At 45.2% G+C, this 21,144-nt stretch overlaps 2 protein-coding genes across 5 annotated transcripts in view; one reads left to right on the top strand and one right to left on the bottom strand.

The window, feature by feature from the left end:
• Positions 1 to 10,727: 10,727 nt before the first annotated feature.
• Positions 10,728 to 20,413, bottom strand: Cwc15 (CWC15 spliceosome associated protein homolog). Its single transcript, XM_005371686.2, has 7 exons — positions 20,282 to 20,413; positions 18,936 to 19,074; positions 18,341 to 18,453; positions 17,533 to 17,621; positions 16,166 to 16,273; positions 13,704 to 13,822; positions 10,728 to 11,217 (listed from the first exon to the last, which is right to left on the bottom strand). The coding sequence occupies exons 2-7, from the start codon at positions 19,064 to 19,066 to the stop codon at positions 11,088 to 11,090; spliced, it is 690 nt and encodes a 229-aa protein (XP_005371743.1). The 5' UTR covers positions 19,067 to 19,074; positions 20,282 to 20,413; the 3' UTR covers positions 10,728 to 11,087.
• Positions 20,414 to 20,511: 98 nt separating this feature from the next.
• Kdm4d (lysine demethylase 4D) overlaps positions 20,512 to 21,144 on the top strand; it is a 29,723-nt gene continuing 29,090 nt past the window's right edge. For 2 of the 4 annotated variants that reach the window (XM_026778279.1, XM_005371684.3), the window contains exon 1: positions 20,613 to 20,922. The gene's annotated coding sequence lies outside the window, so the exon portion shown is untranslated. Of the gene's footprint in view, positions 20,565 to 20,606; positions 20,923 to 21,144 lie in introns of those variants that run through there. The other 2 variants (XM_026778278.1, XR_003376758.1) reach the window with 2 other exon arrangements.

Raw genomic sequence — 21,144 nt, 5'->3', positions numbered from 1 at the left:
ACCGGAAACAGGAAGGGCTCCAGTCCGCGCGTCCCAATTAATTAGTAAAAACATTCGCCCGAGGCTGTCCCGCCCCAAAAGGTGGGGTCTCTCTACAGGGTCTGACCACATCCTCATTACTTCTACAGAAAACTCTCAGAATATGTGCTAGGCCTGCACTTTGCCTCCACCAGAATGGGATGGGGCACATCCCAATCTTGCACAGGAGATGTTCCTGTCTTGCTGTAGCCCTGATGTCTCTGGAAGCAGAACTTTTAAACTCACCAACTCGTGGTGTTTTTGTGTTCTGTGGCTATGAGAGGGGGTTCCTGCAATTTCACAGTGGATCACCTCACATTCAGAGTAACTTGACTAAAACTTGTTGGGTCATGGTCACTCATATTTAGCTCATAACGACCCTTTACAGCAAGTTGTTAATGTCGATATTCCAATACCAGACCAGGAAGGCTGGCTGTTGGGTTTCTACTTTTCTTAGTTACTGGCTGTCAGCCAGAGCAGGAGCTTCCTAGGCCTGGGCTTCTGCTAGCCAGGGTGATGTTTTGGGAAATGAGAGCTCTCCAAGAGGGAAAATCATGTCTGGTGAGTGCTCCTGCAGCCAGCGAGAAGTCTGCTGTTCAGCCTACTTACAAATTCACAACCTACTTGCACAGTGGCACGGCTCTCTGTAGAAGACCAACATGAAGCACAATTCATTTTGCCCAGCAACAGCAGTGTCTAGGGCTTCAGATTCCTATACCAGTTCCCAAGCTCTGATTCCCAGAGTCTCTCTTAATGAGCCGTGAGCCAAGAGATCTCAGCAGCAGAAACCCATCTATTACAACAGGCACTAAACATCCTTGCCCTTAGCTCCTGGGGAAGACGCCAGCCCTATCTTTGAGGCTGTTCACTATGTACTCATCTTCAAAAGGGTAGTCTAGAACACAAGGAAAAGTTGGCATTACCCCCCAACATGTAACATGTGTGTGTCTACAACCACCACATGGGCTTGCTGTTATAACAAGTTATATTTCAAAATGTTGAAACTGAAACCCAGGGCAACTTGCTTAAGCTCCCACCTTGAAAAGCCAGGAGTCAAACCTTGTTTAAGGTCTTAAGGAAAGAATCAATTCCCTCTTCATATGGGGGTGAGGGTAGGGGTTTTTAAATAAAATGTCATAGTGGTTGTGATCCACCTGAGTCTATTAAAGGAAAAGGAGACGATTGACAGCATTGAAGTTTGGGATTTGGGGTGGTGACTTAGGGTCACTATTTCTGTGACAAAATGACTTGAGCAAAGCCACCTGGGGAGGAAAGGGTTTTTGGCTTACCCTTCCACATCACGGTTCTTCATTAGAGGAAGTCAGGACAGGACTCAAGCAGGGCAGACTGGAGGTAGCAGTTGATTCACTAAGTGCTCTCAGCTCTGATTCTCAGGCACTGATGCCGCTGTGCCTGGTTATTGTTTCCCCCATGTCCTCGAGAGCCACCCATCTCCCTTCTGTGTTTACAGCTGTTTCCGTCCCTCTCACAGGCCCACTAACCTATGTGACTTGAAGATGGGATCTCCTGACTGTTCCCGACAGGTGTGGAAGACTTGGGATCAGCTGCAGACTTCTCCAGATTCCTAGGAGAATCACCTCAGGTGAGAGTTATGGGTTGGAGTCCTTATATTCCATCATTTCTATGTTGGGGAACAGGTAAGTTAAAGATTTCTGGTGAGTCAATCAATTGCCCAGCACTGTAGTCTGTAGGAAACAGGACAGTTAATGCCAGCTCTGATAACGCAGGTCTGTAATCCTATGTGAAAGGGTGAGGCAGGAACCAGAGTCAAGTTCAAGACCAGCCTGGGCTACACAGCCCACAAAAGGAGGAGGACATTCTAGGCAAGGACGGAAACATGGATGTGACCTGGTCTTTGTCCTCTTTTCCAGTTTCTTCTCATATCTCCTCCCCATGGCTCTGGCAGTTCAGGCTTCCTGGCTCCAGTCCTCCTTCACAAACCGGCAGAACTTCATATTTCTGCTCTTCCTGCTGGGGGCCCCCTTCCTGGAGTTTCTCAGGGCTGGATTCTTATCACTCAGCTCCCTTCATATGTAGTACTTCATGCTGTATGTCTCCTAGGACAAAGAACACCAGGATATCTGGTGAAACATTATATTGAGAATGTCTGTCTTTCTGGATGATAATAATTTTTGATTTGTGGTGCAAATGACCTCCCGATTGTGGCTGGCCCCAACTCATCCAGGAAAGACTAGTGTGGAAACAGATTACTAGGCAAGGAAGACTGCTATCTTTCTGTCTATTGTTAATCTGTGACATCATTCTTTTCTTTTTCGGTCTCAGTCTTGAACTGAAGCCTACAGCATCAGCATTTCTGGCCCTCCAGCCTTTGGAGCAGACTGAAACTGTCAGTAAGCATTCATGGGTCTCCAGCAGGGCAAACAGCCCTCATGAGTTTCTCAGACTTTGTAGTTCCACAAGCCAGCTCAGTAAATGAATCCAGTGGATGTATGTATTGGTCTTGCCTCTCTGGAGATTCTAAGCTACTAACATCCCTGCTGGGAACACTACTCACCACACCCCTTTCTTCTTCGTCATTGTCATGGTAATTACTGTGTGTCTGCTTTGTTGGCTCATTCATCATCTCTGACCTCTGTCAAAGCCAAAAGCCAAAGGATTAACGGTGACTGCTTCATTCAGGTTAAAGGGGGAAAGGCACAGCCCTGAGGACCACATCATCTCAGGAAGTGATGTGGATTTGTTTGTATGTAGAAGAGTCAGTGGGTAAAGGTGAGAAGTTTGTAGCTGGAATTGCTTTTTCTTTCCTTTTCTTCCTCCTCCTCCTCCTCTTCCTCCTCCTCCTCCTCCTTATTCTTCTTTTTTCTTTTGTTTGTTTTTGGGTTTTTTTTTTTTTTTTGAGACATGGTTTCTCTGTAGAGCTCTAGCTGTCCTGGAATTCACTCTGTAGAACAGGCTGGCCTCAGAGAACTGCCTGCCCCTGCCTTCCGAGTGCTAGGATTAAAGGCGTGCGCCACCACCACTCTTCTTGGAATTGCTTTTTCAATCGGGGCACATCTCAGCCAGTGGGCTAAATGGGGAATGTTCAGCTCCATGTCTAATTGGCTTGAGGAAGACAAACATACAGTTTAAGTAAATTATTCATTAGCAAAATCAACAGACCAAACAACAAATCCAGAGTGTGGGGCAGTCTTTATCGGCCTCTCAAGATGCTGAGTGCCTTGCAGAGTCTCTCTGGGATCCTGAACAATTGGACAGCGAGCCAACAGCGATCTCAGCTGATGGTTCTTTGTGCTTGGTCAGATACACATTGCAAAAGAGAAAAGGTTTATTGACTCTGGGTTCTATGTTCTGACGACAGGGTATCTGGGGTGACCCGGATCTTAAACAGCAAATGTGCAAATGGGACGTTTGTCCACTGTGTTGCCTACTGCATTCTTAGAGAAGAGTTGCGATGGAATAGAGATGACACTAAAACCATTACCAGCAGGAGTTAGCTGCCCGGTGCTGAGGGGACGCGAGGTGTATAGGGCTGTGTTCAGTTTCTTAGGGGTGATGAAAGCCCTGCTGAGCTCCTGTGGTGGAACACAGTGTTCTATCAGGGCACCATCATATTCCAAGTCTCTTAGATGGACATGCAAGGCCTCCTGGGAGAAATCAGAGTATGGTTTGCTGGCCTCACACAGGACCCTGCTTTGTAGTCAGGACCACTATATCACAGATACGGACCCTTCTCAAGAGGCACCCACCCAAATCTGAGCCTGTCTCCTCGTTTCTGGCAGAGAAACAGAGCATCCCATTTGGGCTCTTGTGAACGGCATATAATATAAAATACACCAAACCCTCAGTCCTAGACATAATAGAGCATTATCTCAGCAAATCAGAACTCCCTCATCTCCCCAACCACACACGCCCCCTCCTCAACCTTCCTCCTCAACAAATTCAAGTACTCTATTGCTGCAATAGGGCACTGTTACCCCTGCAGGAGGAAGTGGGGCACCAATGAAGTCCAGGGACAGGAAACTTTCCCTGAACCTTGGAGGAGACACTGATGATGGCGGGGGAGGGTTGGGGCTGATTCTCTGACCCCAGTGCGTTCCCCAGGTAGCTGCAGCTTCTTCTCCCGGCCTATTTCTGGGAACTGTGCTTCTAAATATCACTCTTTGCTTTCAGAGCTTCTGAATTAAAGCCATCTAAGCCACGGGGGATGAAGAGCACAGCTGGCTCCTTCTCTAACATTCACCTTCAAACTTTTAAAAGCAAAGAAACCTGGCTTTCCTCTGAGCGCTGCCCCTATCAAGAACACGCCTGGGGGCCGGTGTCTCTAGGTGATGCTTTCAAGTCGCTGCACTGGGCCAGCCTCCTTTGATCCTCTTCAGACTCCACAGAACAGCCAGAACACTCTGCAGCTACAAAGGCAGAGGCCACAGTCCTGGTGTCTTGTGGAGACAGGGTCGGTGTGGAAATAAGGTCATTTCCAGGCTCATCCTTCTACAGAGGACTGTGGTCCTGGCTCCACACACTTGAGGACCGTCATCTTCTGGAGAGCTGCTGGGCCATAGGGACCTAGACTCTGGCCAGTACAGGGGGATTCTGGTCTGACCCTGAGTCTGACCTAGGACTTGGAATTCCATTTATAAAATGGGATTTCCCCTGTGTTGGCCACTTCAAGTGAGTTCTCACACAAGGCACAGCAGCAAGTCAAGGTCAGGATGCCTGGGCTGCTGCTGCTGCTGCCGCCCCTCTGAGGTATGGCATGGCTCAGCTGGCTAATGGGAGAACTGAACTTAGGAAGGCATTCTGCTATAGTAGCTGACGATGACTTTATTTGCATTGTGTGTAGGAGCTTGTTGTGGGGACCAATGGGAGAGCCTGGGTAGCAGCAAGCACAGCCCAGTAGGGCTCTCACAGTCTGAGAGAGTCCGCCTAACTTTGAAGCTCACGTGAGGGTTATGAATGCTATTAAGTCAGCCTGGGTTGGTGGAAACCATGGGCTCATGTCTCCATGTTCATTCCAGTTCGAGGGTCAACTCATGATCCCTTGGTGAACGGGGGCTGGAAAAGCCTCTGAAATATAAACCCATAACCTCTCAAATAAGCAGCTTTAATGCCTTGGGACTCTGGGTTTAAAGGAGGCTCTAGATGTCTCAGGAGCTCACTAACGTGTGCCCCAGTTAGCAGGAACTGTGGAGAGTTGTTGCCTCTTGCCCCTCTTCTCAGCCAGGCCGTGGGACTCTGCAAAGGCTGGTCAAGCATGATTGGACAGTGACAACAGACCTGCTCATTGCCAGTGAAGATCCTAGCACTTTAAAATGTGCACGATTGGATGTGTGTGATGGAGGATGTGTGCCATGGTGCAGATGCAGAGGTCAGAGGGCAACTCTGTGGAATGGGGTTCCCTTTCTATCTTTAGACAAGTTCTGGAAATTGAATTTGGGACCAGACTTGCTCAGCAAGTGCCTTTATCAAATGAGCCATCTTGCTGGCGTGGAAGAGCCTCTCTTAAAAATAAATGAACAAACAAACAAATTAATTAAGGGTAAGAGTACACTCTTCATCCTTTGGGTTCTACTTTAAGCTAAGTTCTAACTACACATCAGGGGAAACAGTTTCTCTGAAACTAGGAAAACCCTCCTAGTTTCTTGTGATAGGGCATAAGCCAAACACGCACTAGCAGTGGGAAGAAAGGGGTTACTCTGGTCTGAAGGGTGTGTACGTGAAGTGTGAGTGACCGTGAGCCAGGAGAAAGTGAAGGGCTAGGGTTTTACCCAGTATGCGCAAGGCTCTAGGTTCCTCAGTAGCTCAAAATAAAAGTAATAAAAGTGAAATATATATATATAATATAAAATATAAATATAAAAATATATGTATGTATATATATATACATACATACATACATACATACAAACTGGGAGAAGTGGAGGGAGAAAAACTGGTTGGGATGTAATGTATGAGAGATAAATAAATAAATAAATAATAAGCTAGCTAATAAACTTTGGAGGGTATTAGGAAAAAAATCCAGAATATACAGAACTCAGTGGCTAAGAGCATTTGAGATGCTTTCAGTAACCCCCCAACCATCGATCTCTAACCCTAGCTCCAGGGCACTGGCGCCCTCTTCTGGCAGACATACATGCAGGGAAAACACCAAGACACAAAATAAATAAAATACAGAACATACAAGGGGCAAGCAGAGCTGAGAGCACCATAGAGGAAATTGAATCGTACAAGTAAAATGAGAAGAAAATAGAACATATAAATGAAGGAGAAAAGAAACAAAATGAAACAGTGGTCAAAGGGAGGCTACAGACTGGATTTGGGCACCGATTTCATGGAAGGGCAGCCTCACTGTGGCCCGGGACACGCAGCTCTTGGGGTTGTGGACCCAGAGAGATGTAACCCTCCTGACCTCTGTCCTGAAGTTCCCTGGGGTACTGCTTTGTGGGCTCACTTCATCCCAAGACAGCCACAAGAACTGGGCATGTCTGAGACCCGGAATTTCCCCAGGGATTGATTTCCCTCCTTCTTTATGGAAACCCTTTCTCTTGCTTCTGTTTGACACAATTTCCACTATCTCAGGCCTCAGTCAGGAAAGGGGACACCTCCGAGACAGGACAGCAAGAAATTCCTTCCCTGTCCCTCAGGTCTGGGTCACCATCTGCTCCCTTAACCCCATGGTCTTGACTCTCTGGAGCTCAGGCAGGGTCAGGGGACCACGGAGCCAGAGGGAAATGCCGGGTATCTGCTGTGGGCCTGTTGGCTTAGTCAGGAGCCCCTAGGGCCTGCTATCGGGTCATTCTGCCTGAACCTAGCATCTCACGGGAGAGCTTTCCCTGGACTTACAGTCTTCTGTGGTAACTGTCACCTGGATAGCGACACAGGGCCACACCTTACAGGCATCTGCTGACGCTCGGTAGGATTAGTGTGGACTTCTCAAGGGGCAGTTGCAGCCAGACTTTCAATCACTTATTTTTTTCCTAGCCTGAGCCAATTCCCATCCATCTCTCCTCTCCTGTCTTTTCCCACCAGCCCCCTATCTCACACCCACTCTCTCCCTTCCCTTGAGAAAGTGCAGGCCTCCTGTGTATATCAGTCAGTCACGGTACATGAAGCTGCAGCAGGGCTAGGCTCTTCCTCTCTTGTTAAGCATTTTTGAGCATCTTTTACGCGTCTATGCACGGATATCTGAGTTCACATCTAGACAAGGAAAATCCGCGAGTAATTTAATGTAGAACACAAGTGGAAGGAACCAAATATCTGTGGCCTATTTCCCTAACAAGGGAGGGAATTTTGTGCGTAGGCTTCTGAAAATGGTTATCAATTTGGAAGACACTCAGGTCACTGGACACTGGAAGGAAGGTCAGGAACTCATAATAGTCTGACTTCAAGGTACAAATATCCTCTCCCCGAGTCCCAGGCTCTGGGAGTCTTCTCAATGCCCTTTCCCAGAGAGCGTGTGGTATCAGCAAGCCCGCCTGTCCACGGGGCACAAGTGACTGGAGTAGTGCCTCTGTGTGCTGAGGGACGGGGCATGGAGAAGCCACCATGCAGCGAAGGAGTATGAACTCTGCACATGGGGCGTGTGGGTCCCTCCAAAGGCTAATGCAGCAGAGAGACAATCTGAGAGAGGCAAGAGGGAAATCTGGGTCAGCACAACCTAGTTAGCTGGTACTGGTTCGAAGCACAATTTTGGAAAAAAGTTTCCTGCTAACAGTTGCATCAGTTCCATATGCACAATGTTTAAGACATCACTACATCGAAACTGTCTTGCAAAGTACATGTGGCCTCTATCGTGAGATGGGCTCTGTAGCTGAAGCCTAGGATCTAGTGTGGTCACCAGACTAAAACAACATTCACACCCAACCTTCTGGATGGACAATAGGTATACATATCCCTTCTGTCTAATAAACAAGCCTAATGATTACCACTCTCTGTTTCCCTATATGTGACACAAAGACCTCACACCCTCTGCAGGGAGGGACCTGTGGAAGCGTTTTAGGGATCAGCATTTGATGTCTATTTTGACTCAGACTAAGTCTGTGATCATCTATCTGCCTTGATATTGAGATCAAGCACACAGGATTTTACCATATTGACTTACCTGAAATGCCGAACAGGTGTTTCTTTCTCTTTTGAAGGGTTGGAATAGCGTACTAGAAGAACAGGACAGATGCCCACACCATCTTACAAAAGACGCATATATACTGTTACAGTGTATGTTGTGTGGAAACCAATGACAGTCTATGTCTGAGTTCTCCAGTTTGCAGCAGAAACGAACTCATATTTGCATATTTATGGTCCATTTGAAAATTGGTAGGGAAGGGCCAGGGAAATGGTTCAGGGGCTAGAAGTGCTGTGTGTGCCTGGCAGTCTGAGCTTGAATCTCTGAGTCCCATGAAAAGCTGAATGCAGTGGTAATGCTCTATAATCCCTTCACAGATGGGAGGCAGGGGCGGGGTGGGGAGTGGGGTCCTGGAAGCTTAGAAGACAGCTAGCCTGGAATATGCCACATAGCAGCAAGAAAGACTCTACCTCAAGGCAGGTGAGGGCCAACACCCAAATGCCTGCTCATGTCCTCAAAAGTAAAGCGTGTGTGTGTGCGTGCACACACACACAGAGGTTTAAAAACTTAGGTAAAATTCTTATTATTGCTTCCTGTTAAGATATTTCTCTGGACATATCCTTATAAACTTTTTTTTTTTTTAAGATGGTCTCACTATGTAGCCCCAACTGACTTGGAACTCAATATACAGACCAGACTGGCCTAGAACTCAGAGATCCCACCTGCCTTCGGAATTAAGGACATACTGCACTATCACAAATTTGTTCTAATTGGACATTTAAAATAATTTGATCAGATATTTTTTAGGGGGATGTTTTGAGACAGGGTTTATTTATGTAATAGGCCTGGCTATCCTGGAACTTGCTTTATAGACCAGGCTGTCCTCAAACTCAAAGATCCACCTGCCTTTGCCTCCCAACTGCTGGGATAAAAGGTGTGCACCACCATGCTTGGCTTCAATACTTTTTTCAAAGTTATTTATTACGCATACAATATTCTGTCTATATGCCTGCAGGCCAGAAGAGGGCACCAGATCTCATTACAGATGGCTGTGAGCCACCATGTGATTGCTGGGAATTGAACTCAAGAGAGCAGCCAGTGCTCTTAACCTCTGAGCCATCTCTCCAGCCCCCAGCTTCAATGCATTTTAAAGGTGTGAATGTACTGGAATTGTGATTTCTCTTGGCTGTGGAACTAACTTTAAAGTATTGAGTCCTCCAATTTAGGAAGGTCTTTTTAGTGAGCCGTGGCTTTTGTTAAAGTTATGCCTATGTGGCTTACATTTTCTATAGCTAGTGAGTGGGATTATTTTCATCCATCTTCCACTGGTGGTCATTCACTGAGGGCTTAGCCAGGCGACATGAAATGCAGGCAGTCACTGTCACTGGCATCTTTCCTGTTCCCTTCTCAGAAGTCATGATTCAAGGAGAGACTCGGCCCCCAGTGCTTATTTAACAACCTTTGAAAGGAAGAGGCACAGGACTTGAAAGGGAGACTTTCAAGCTGTGAGTGCTGACACAGAACCTTCCTCCACCCCGCCCCAGGCTATGACACTCACATACTCAGGTGCTCTGAGCCACTGCTTCTGATTAGCTAACCACCTCTATCACCTCCCTCCTTTGTGAAAAGGGAAGGCATTTGATCATAGGATGGGGGAGAGGAAACCTGGCAGATACCCTTTTTCCCCCTTACAGAGCTCTGAGACCCAGGCCAGGAGAGAACAGTGAATTCTGCAAAATGAGACGAGAAATTCCTAAAAGTGCTTGCATGAAAACAGTTCCGGAGCTAAGAACAGGGCTAGGAAGATAACCACAGCCTTACAACCAATAGGGAAAAGGAGGCCGACCCTTTACAAAAACAGCAAAGGATGCTGCTGCGAGATAAAAACCTAGTTCCATTCCCAGCTTTATTCTCAATTCAGGCAACATACAACTGTGTCAACTCTACACTGGATGAATTTGCATCTTTTTCTGTATGTGCCTGTGTGTAGGGTATGCAGGCCAGAAGAGGGTATGAGATCCCGAGATTGTTGTTACAAATATTGAATGCCCTCTGCAAGAGCAACAAACCCTATTAACTAATGAGTGAAATTGTCAATAAATTAACTCAAACCCCCAAATTAATGTTTTGGGTTTTTTTTTTTTAAAAAGAAAATGACTAAATGACAAGAGGAAATGAGACATGCCAACTGTTTCTGAAGAGTCTGAGCTGTGCCTGGTGGCTGACACTGTAAACTTGAGAGCTGAGAACAGAAATGCAGTTTTGAAGTGAACCTACACAGCAAAATAACATTAAAAAGAAAAAAAGTTTCCATTGTTAAAGACTCAATTTGTGGTCCCCAATTTTCTATCAAAGTGGCATATTTAAAGCTGTATCTCAAATAATGCTTTTTACACCGTTATTTCTCCCTCTGGCTTCACACAGAAGTATGTTCCATAGTAATAAGCCATTCAAAGAGTTGCTCTGTATTGATGTGAAACTGTTCATCTCAGTGACAAGCACCAAAGAACATACATGAATACACGCACTGCCTGGGAATGCACATCAGTTTGCAGGACTGACATGGCAGGTGACTAATGGTGACATGTTCTCTGAAGTGGAGCCCCCCTTACCCCCCTCCACATTTACAAACCAGTGCTGTCGTCTACCAAAGGAACTCAAATCAATGTGAGATAAAGGGAAATTTTAATGCAATACAAACAACATACAAAGATACCTTTCATTTTGAAAAGAAATCATGCAACTTTTCATAAGCTGCACAAATTATAGCATAAAGTTGGGGACAATGGTTTACTTAGGTTAAAAATATTTATTCCAAGCAGATTCCCTACTCCCCATATCAGAAAGAAAATGATACCGGAAACATTTAAGAGACTGGACACTGGTTAGAGCCATTTCTAAATCCGTTATCAGATAAAGTACAATACTAGGGGAAAGAAATTGAGAAAGTTAAAACTGGAAAGAACAAACCCCCAAAGTCAAACTGATCCTTAACATTTCAGACTTTAATTAAGCACATAAAACTGTACTACTTAATATATTTTTCCATGAACTTCTTGTGAAACTCAGATCGCAGTGTGTCGTTTACAAATCTTTTGTCTTTCTTCTGATCATCTATTCCTTTTGCACAGTTCTTAAAAACGACGTCATCGTCCCACCTAAAGGGGAGAAAAGAAAATAAACCCCTTACAACTGCCTCAGGAGACAAGAAAACCACGGAGGCTGGAAAGCTGGATCAGCACAGACACTCTAACAAGCTGGCACTGACAGCAAACGAACAAGCGCGCCTGTGGGGGGAGGTCGTCACAGTAGGAGGGCACCCATACTCACCCATACTCACCCATACTCACCCATACTCAGAGCACAGACCACTCCTCTGCTGGAAGCAGACACACGTACTGTGCTCAGGGAAAGGTGTGATATTTTTCAGGTCTAAAAGCAAGAGGCAGGACCACAGTCCTGACCCAGACATCACTAGACAGTAAGTGATCTGTTTACTGGTGCTTTGTATGGTTTTGTATATACTTTTAATCAACTATGATCATACATCATAATGCAACAAAAATGGGAATGACAGGAATATAACAATTAATATTCACAGACCGGCCTAAGTCTCTAGTAATAATGGAGAAATACCTGCTGAAATGCTCGGAGTAGAACGTGGTTGGATTTCAGAAAGCAGTAAACACACCAACCATGGGTTGGTGCTATGGGAGTAGAGGGCATAACTACAGAGCAGCACTTCCCATAAAAAACCTAAGCCCTTACACATGACAAAGACACGCACAAATGCGCAGAAGACACAGCCTACATAATGTGCTTGTGTGTAATGCTGCATGTTCACCAGGAGAAACTACCTGCACAAGGAAAACGCGCACAGACTATGTGCACTAATGCACATGAGAAGCTGAGCAGCTTAGTATAACTGGGATGTTTGCTCCTGTATCCACAAAGGGAAGAATAAGCCAGATTGCTTCATATTCAATACACAATTGATAGTGTTTTTCCTCTTAACTCATTCCTGAAGAGTTTTGGCCCCCGTGTTGCTAGCACTCACAGCAGTATTCAGTATCCCTAGACCAACACTCATCGATCCCACAGCACTAATGTCAGTATCCTGGCTGTACTCCTCTATGGCTAAGCTTAGCCTAGGATTTAAATTCAAATACTATTATTAAGGATTTACTATGAACTTCTACTGCGCACCACTCCAGGTACCAAAACAATTCTCACTTCCTTCTGCCCATGCTGACAACTCCCAGATGCATTACTACCAACCTGAGCCAACTGTAGAAACACACAGGATAGATGGATTTAGAGAAGTACAGACCACTCCAGATCTATGATGCCCGAAACAAGTTTCCTTTCTCATGCTCGGCATAAGCCACACTCCTCCTCATTCCTGTCTTGCAACTGCGGGACAAATGCTTGAAGTCTGGTCTCTGATAAACAGCTAGTTGCCAGCAAACCTGCCCTTGATTGTACTGTTGTCTTCAAGAATCTGTTAAATTTTTAGCTTTATGTCACCGTACTTTCACTGTGATCAAGTAAAGAAGCCAACGAGTTTAGAAAAAGGCAGCTATCACTACTATGACTTTAAAAGAATCATGGTGCTGGGATGAGAAGTGAGCTTGGAAGATGGAGCTCTGGGCATGAGCAGAAGGAACACTGTGACAACAGCAGGGGAGGGAGAAGGAAGGAAAGGCAACAGGACTCCTCATCCTGACACAGAGAACATATCCTCCCTTCACACCATAGCTTCTGCAAGTGCTCACTCTACTTCCCTATGCATCCTCATCTGTATCACATCATACACCCTTCAGCTCTCTAGTGCCCTCCTGCACACAGTACAGAGGGCATTCACGAGCCTGCCTCTAAGCTTGGCCTTGGCCAGCACTGGACCCGCCTCATCTCTCACCATCACTGTGCCTACAGCACTGGACCCGCCTCATCTCTCACCATCACTGTGCCTACAGTGCACAACTAACTGGACTTCCACCCAGTACAAGTTCCTGCAGGACAAGTCCCAATAATCTGGAGCATCGAGTCTAAACTTTCAGTCTCACTGTTTGGTGACCTCTTACAGGGAATAGGAGTTCAGAAAGCCCATGTCTTTCCACTTATGACCCGGATGTATACCTGTGAAGATTCACAATTGCATGATCTGGGTATATCTTACAATATCAACCAACAATATGGCCGTGACAAGCCCCCTGAATCTTAGAATTGTACTGGGAGGGGTGGTCTTGAGGACCCTTCCACTCCATCTCACATACAGGCTTTATCGCTAAGGTCAAAGCAAAGACTTATTATGTATGCATTAAAAAGATGCCACCCTGTCCCTTTCCTTCTTCCATTATTCTAAAATCTGACTGAGGTTAGAAATAGGAAGTGGGGGGGTCTTAGAAGCCTTATATAACACAAATCATGGACCATACATGTAGCTCAACTCATTATCCCCACCCCGACCCCCATCCCCCATGGTTTTTTTAAGACGGAGTTTGTGCAGCCCTGGATGTTCCGGAACTCACTCTGTAGACCAAGCTAGCTAGCCTCAAACTCACAGAAATCTGCCTCCCTCTGCCTCCTGCTTGGATTAAAAGCATGTGCCCCAACTACTTGGCCAACCCACTACTTTTAGTACCTTCTTTTAACCTTGAAGTTGGCCTGAGGCTGGGACGGGCCAGTGAGATTAAGGAGAGGGTTTCCACTCAGAATATTTTCCATGCGAATTCTCTCTTCTTCTGCTTTTTGTTCTTGTTCCTGCCAATGATGGAGGAAGACACAGTTACTAACTCCAGGTCAGCTGTCTTAAGTTAGTTCACAGATGAACATCTGTCAGACCGTACAGGGAGAGAAGACAGTTTTCTTTCTCCTTCCTTCCTGTCTCTTTTTGGAGACAGGTTATCCATCCTGTAGCCCGAGCTGACATGGAACTTGCTAGGTAGCAGAAGACGACCGTGACCTTGTGATCCACCTCACATGACAGGTGTGCACACCATGCCCAGCTTCTTGGTGTTAGGGATGGGACCCAGGGCTTGGTACATGGTAGGAAAGTACTTTACCAACGGACTCACTCCTCTTTGATTCTTGATAAACACCAGAAAAATCTTATTTATAAAAAGTAAATACTATGCAATTTTTATTATAAATATCTCAAATCTTGCCAACAGTCATTAGTCTCTCTAAATTGTGAGAAGCTGAGATGCCGATGTAAATGTTTTATTTAGTTACCTTCAGATTAAGTTTAAGAGAATATTAATAAATATTTATAATTTAAGAACATACTATCAAAGAACAGTTTAGCAAGGCTATCACTTCCCTTTTTAAAGGGCTACAGACAATATACTTAATGTTAATTTAAGTTTGAATTTAATTTTACATTACTAACAGTATAAGCTTTCATCTCTAGAACTGATTATTGAGGAGTAATTCCTAAGACAAGACAAAGTATCATGCAAAACATAACATGTACATCTATTAGTTTACATAAAACACTTTTTGTTCTTATGCTTTACTGTTAGTGATCTATTATATCTTTATATATTTTCTTGTTACAACAATTTTTTAGAAAGCATTTTCATATTTATTTAATGTGCATGCATGTATATGGGCACCACAGTGCAATGGCGGTCAGGAGAAAACTTGCAGGAATCTGTTTTCTCAGCATGTGGGTTCCTGCTGAGCCATCTCACCACGCTCCATTTTGTTTTAAAGACACAAGCTTTCATTACTTGCTGAGTTTGGTCTTCAACTTGTGATTTTCCTGCCTTAGCCACTTAAGTGTTGGGACTACAGATATGAGCCACCATATCTAGATTATTTTTCTCACTTTTATTTTAGCATTAATTTCTTCAGATTCAGATCACCCTATTTTAAGAAACAGAAATGCAAAATTTCTAAAATTCTTACCTGTAACTTTTGTAGCTATCTGTTAAGATAACTTAAACTACTCTGCTGTGCTTTGGGGACAGAAACAGACGACCTAACAGGTAAGAAAGAGACTCTCTCCAAGTCACTCTAGTGAACCTAGTGCTCCACACAGCTTCCTGGTACTCTACTTTAATATGCAAATGTGAACGAACGACAGGTTTCACTTGTACCAGGAAAGTAACTGGCAGGTGAGAGAATGTCACTTGTGGGGAAAATCTTTTAGGTCACTGCAGAAACCTTAAAGTCAAGATTTATTACAATTAAGACCAGAAAGCTTTCTAAAAACCACATGCTTATTGGGGTGGGGAGGGGACCACTGAGATGACTCAGCAGTGAAGGTGCTTGTCACAAGCCTGGCAACCTGAGCTCAACCCTCAGTTCCCCATCAGGGAAGGAGAAACCTGACGCTTGAAAGTTATCCTCAAATAAATCACAGATAAAAACGGATGTTTTCTAAAGATGTCACAAAACCAGGAGTAAGCATATAATGTACACAAACTTACAGTTAACACAGAGCACTGGAAACAAAAGGCAACTCCTTCCCTACTTGTGGCCTAATGGTCAGACAGCCTGTGCATCAAATCCACACTCCCTCCCCTGGGCTTGAGGTTCGATTTTTGGGAACACGGGAACCTTATTTATAGGCATTGTGACCAAGTCTGGGCTGTGATCGCAGTAGAGCCACTGTGGCACAGCCACACGAGGATGCTTACATTCGATTCCTTACAGTTATGAAGTAACAATGAAATAATGTAATGGTTGGGGTCACTGTAACATGAGGAACTGTAGTAAAGGGTGGCAGCATTAGGAAGGTGGGGAACAAGTGCTTCAGACAATCTTACATCTAATTAGAAGACTAAAGTGCCCTTGTTTGTTAAAAGTTGAACATTACTCATTTGTAAACTATCTGAAAGGAGCTGTCAACATAATTAGGGGAGCCGGGCGGTGGTGGCACACGCCTTTAATCCCAGCACTCGGGAGGCAGAGGCAGACGGATCTCTGTGAGTTCGAGACCAGCCTGGTCTACAGAGCTAGTTCCAGGACAGGCTCCAAAGCCACAGAGAAACCCTGTCTCGAAAAACAAAACACAAAAAGCAAACAAACAAACAAACAAAAACAAAACATAATTAGGGGACGTAGATGTGGGTGGAGAAACTGAGTGTCAAGCACTACCTTCCTGGCCTGCTCCTCAGCTCGTTCCTTCTTGATTTTCTCCAGCTCTGCCAGAAGAGCTGCAGTGTCATCGTCATCGCTCTCCTCTTCAAAATCCTCGTCGTCCTCCTGTGACAAAGCAAGGCCCGGGACACATCATTCACCTTCTCACAGAAAGTGGACGCACTGAAATATCATAGTAAAACCAACAGCCAATAAAACAGAGATAAAACCTGACAAAAAATTATAAATACTAACTAAAATGGCAACCTTTGATAAAATACCTTTCATATTTAGATGGTCAAAAAGAATTTTTTTGGGGGTGGTGTCAAGACAGGGTTTCTCTGTGCGACAGCTGTCTTGGAACTTGCTTTGTAGACCAGACTGACCTTAAACTCATAGAGATCTGCATGCCTCTGCCTCCTGAGTGCCAGGATTAAAGGTGTGTGCCACCACCACCAGGCAAAAAAGGATTTTCATATGGAAACATTCCAAAAGAAGCAATGCTTCAGAATGAAACACAGGACATGCACAGTGTCTCACCTTGGAAGAGTTCACGTAGCACATAATGGCTAAGCCAGCATAAGGGTGCTCAAATTCCAAAAGAAAATATTTTGAATGAATAACATAATTTCACTTAATGAAAGGCTTCTTATTTATCAGAATAACTCATAAATTATAATAATATAATGATTGCTGACATATGTGTGCAATTAGATACTTAAGAAAGGTCTCACATTATGTTCAGTTACATAGAAAATGGCCAAGTGAAGTGGGGAGTTAGGTGTAGTAGACGACATTTGTAAACCCAGCACTTAGGAGGTTGAAGCATGAGACTGGAAGGCTGTCATTACCAGGCCAGCCTGAGCTACATTTAACATAAAAAGGCTGCAGGGTCCCACTGAATGTTCACGCTCCCTGTTCACTAAGAGGCCCACGGGCACTATGTGTCTGAAAAGGGCATCATATCGACTGGGTAGAAAGGTCAAAGGTGCTGCTCCTAGGGCACTCAGTCTCTGAGAGTCCTGTGTGTTACAGCAAGGCAGCTTAACCTTTCGCCACAACTCGATTCAGTCCCAGGTGGGCACACCCTCTCTCACAGACTGCTTTCATGCAACCCTCCAAACTAGACCTGTAGTAAAAGTCTTTGACACAGAATACTTTGGACAATTACTAAGTTTAAAGTCGAGGTCAACAATATATGTTGGTAACATTAGGTAAAAACAAACACAGATCACTTCACAATGTCAAAATATTAAAAAAATTTTCAAGAACTAGGACCAGTGGCAGTGGTCCATTTCCAGCACTTAGGAGGCAAAAACAAACAAACAAACAAAAACACAAAAACCAAACCAAACCAAACAGAACCCCAAAGCACCACCACATACATCCGTGAGAGGGTCATCGGCATCAAGGTTGGCAGCAGGGATCTGGTCTAAGCGGGGCTTCTTGGACACAGAAGAGGAAGTTGTATGTTCTGAAGAAAACAAACATTTAGTTAATGAAACTAGTACTGTATTTTAAAACAAAAAGGATGCATACAAAGCACAGTGACAGCGGGGAATCGCCCAGTGACTGGCAAATAGGCCTTGGATAAATATTTGCTGGTAAACATTAAATGAATTAGTGAGTTATGAGGATCATGGCATCTCAGGAAATTTAGCCAATGTTCACACACACCAAAAACACAAGAAGGGTAACTGACGCTCCTCTCATTACTCTCCGATTACATGAGGTAGCAAATAAAACAGGACAGCTCTAACAGAAGGCCTGGGTTCCAGCTGCTAGAAAGTCCAAGCCAAAGTCCAATGACAGGAACTGAGACGACAGCTTTTAAACACCTCAGGTCACCATTTCTTCTAGTACCAAGCATGAAAAGATGCGACTAGAATGAACCCCATTATCATTGCTAATCATTTTTTTTCCTGTTTTTTTTGAGACAGGGTTTCTCTGTAGCTTTGGAACCTGTCCCGGAACTAGCTCTGTAGACCAGGCTGGCCTCGAACTCACAGAGATCCGCCTGCCTCTGCCTCCCTAGTGCTGGGATTAAAGGCGTGTGCCACCACTGCCTGGCTCTCATCTCTAATCATGTATCAAAGAGGTACAGTGCACAAAACTGTTATTTTCAATTACTAAGATACAACAAACCACTTCCACGACACAATTCTGAAACAACACTTGTGACAGGGTGGGTACCTCGGGTCGGACGGTCCCTATTTTTTTCCCTTGCAGCAGCTCTCTCTCTCTCCTCCAATTCTCTCCTAAAGTCACGGTTGCGAACCTCTTCAGGAGCATCTTGTGTAGTTTGTCTTAAGTGGAAAGAGAACTGGGTTAAAAATGCTATTCTCACTTGTCAAGGAAAAGAACCTATACGGCCACAGCAATTTAAGACAACTCAGAATGCAACTGTGTCTCAAGCACAAAATGGAAGAGGACTAGATAATATTTTAATCTGAAGGTTACTTGGAGACACTTGTGATGTTGTCAGTACCAACAAAAGAACAAACTGAAGCACACATTTCCCGACAATATGGCTGGAGACTACTTGAAATGTAAACCATTGATCAGCTCAGGGGCTGTCACAGAACACGCCCATATTCAGTACAGCCCAGTCTTCTGAGGGGCTCATCATGAATGATCGCTTCATCTGCTAACACTTGAAAACTACACTGCATAATTTTATTGCAAACTCCTTTGAATTCCATTTCTTTAAAGATAGGTAATTTAAATACAATAATCTAGACGTAATCATAAGTCATTCCGTGAACAAGACAAATGGCAGTCTTATTACCTGTATTTTATCTTTGTGTGGGAGGGAAGGTCTCTGCTTGAATATTGCTTTGAGAGCTGGCTCAAATCCCCTTCTCCTTTTCCTCTTCCACCTCTGGCAGGTTCAAAAGTCGGTCTGGCTGCTGTTGTCATCTTTTATTCTGACAAAAGGGAGTTTATGTTATATTCTGTAGAACTCTCGTTTTAGAGATCATTCATAAATTACTATCCTTGAGAAAAATCTCAAAACTCTCCCCAAAATTGCTTAAGCAGTTTGCTTCAACACAAATCTCTACAAATGCAGAATTAGGAAACTCGAAGTCTAACTTCAGCTGTTATTCAGTATAAACAACTCATGTGAGATCTGAGTTTGTTTCTGATCTAGCTGGGTAGCCTTGGGCAAGGCTCCTACCTTGTTTCTGTCATCTCAGGAATACTGATATTTCTATAGTATCATTATGAGAATTCTGACACACGGCAGATCTTGTACAATAGTGTCATGTGGCTTTTAAAATAAACGACTTAAAAATTGCTGTTTTCCTACTAGCACTAGGTTCTTGAGGTTTTGTAGTTGTTTGTTTTGAGATGGGATCTCACTATGTAGCTCTGGCTGACCTGGAACTAACTATGTACATCAGGCTGCCCTAGAACCCTCCAGAGATCTACCCAACTCTGTCTTCGGAGTGCTGGAATTAAAGGTGTGTACCACCATGCCTAGCCAAGATTTGCATTGTGAGAAGCCCCACAAAATAGCAAATAGACCAAAAAAAAAAAAGAAAACCCAAAACAAAACACCATAATTCCTTTAAAGTCACTGATAAACTTGAGTGTCTTACAGTTTGTCTAAAACTCAATGACATTTACAATAGGTAACACTACCCAACAATGTTGCTGATCCAATTTTCTTCTACAATAGTAAGACATTTGGTACACTGGTACGCTGTAACTTAAGCAATGCTCAGAAAATCGGAACTCCACCCCGAGAAACACCAAGAACCCATCCAGAAGTGGGTGTGATGGGTACTCCTGTGATCCCAGGAGCTTAGGAGGCGAAAACAGGAGAATCAGGAGTTCGAAGTTAGTCTGGGCTACATGAGACTGCGTCGCTGCAGCAGCAAGAGAATCCTGTGGCACTTTCAGTTTTGAGCTGTCAACTAAGAATTCCAGCCTAACCTCGGGGCTACTGGGCCTCCGTGAGCTAAGGCAGCACGCTCAGACAGCCCCGTCCCGCCCTCCGGCCGGTGATCGCTCCGGGCTCGGCCGCAGCTCCCGCCCGCCACCCAGGAACCGCGGCCGTCGTCACGGCGATCCCGGCTTGCCGGCGCCGTCCGCACAAGGACCACAGACCTCCCTGCCCCGGCGGCTTACCTTGGCGGGGACCGACGCAGCACCCACCGATGTTCACCCACGAACCATTTCAACTCCAGGCTCCCAGAAACCTCCGCGCCAGAGACGCCAGCCCAAGACCGGAAGCAGAATGCGAGGCTTCCGGCTCTACGCCTGGGGCGCAGTAAGACCCGGAAGCAAAATCTTCGCGCCTCCGACGGCTGCGTCGGAAGCTCGCACTCCACACCCGGAAGCAAATGTCGAGTGTTTTTAACCGTTTATCAAAGGCTGAGGCCCCGACCAATCTGCGGAGACCCGGGAGGAGGTTTGTGTGACGTCGTTGAGGGGCGGAGCCAAGGCGGCTCAGGGGGCGTGCGTTTGAAAGCTGTGCTTCGGAGCCGAACGTTAAAGTCCTGTTGTGTCTTTGAGAGCCAATTACTTAATCTCTCTCGCGTCTTTTCCTTCCCCGACCCCCTCCCAGACTCCTTCGCCGCGGTGCTGCGAGGACGGAAGGCGCCGGGGATCAGTCCGCGTCTCGCAGGCGTGAGAGCTGAGGAGAGCGCGCCAGCTGGCCCAACGGCTCCTGCCTCAGTAGACTCCGCAGCCTAGGGACTAGAGTTGTCACTTAAGTGGACATGAAGAAGGCGCAAATAAGTACGGGGGCAGCCACGAGCTTTCCAAAGGTACCTCCCTGCGAAACCATTAGCCCTGGAGGCAGGCTTACAGTCGCACTGCTTGTTAAGATAAAGATGATAGATAGATAGATAGGTAGGTAGATAGATAGATAGATAGATAGATAGATAGATAGATAGATAGGCAGGCAGGGGTTATAGTCTCATTGCTTGTTAAGATAAAGATGATAGGTAGGTAGGTAGATAGACAGATAGATAGGCAGGGCTTATAGC

The sequence above is a fragment of the Microtus ochrogaster genome, unplaced genomic scaffold (assembly GCF_000317375.1).
Source record: "Microtus ochrogaster isolate Prairie Vole_2 unplaced genomic scaffold, MicOch1.0 UNK121, whole genome shotgun sequence".
NCBI classification, from domain to species: Eukaryota; Metazoa; Chordata; class Mammalia; order Rodentia; family Cricetidae; genus Microtus; species Microtus ochrogaster.
The sequence above is the reverse complement of the archived record's forward strand: the minus strand, read 5'-3'. Positions and strand labels throughout refer to the sequence as shown.

Bases quoted from the DNA above. Each gene is read 5' to 3' on its own strand.
- Cwc15 (XM_005371686.2), bottom strand. From the start codon at position 19,066: ATGACAACAGCAGCCAGACCGACTTTTGAACCTGCCAGAGGTGGAAGA. The intron at 13,823-16,165 runs GTAGTGCTTGAC...CATCATTGGCAG, and splicing joins CTGAGGAGCAGGCCAGGAAG to GAACAAGAACAAAAAGCAGA. The intron at 11,218-13,703 runs GTACTAAAAGTA...TCTCCCCTTTAG, and splicing joins AACTTCAAGGTTAAAAGAAG to GTGGGACGATGACGTCGTTT.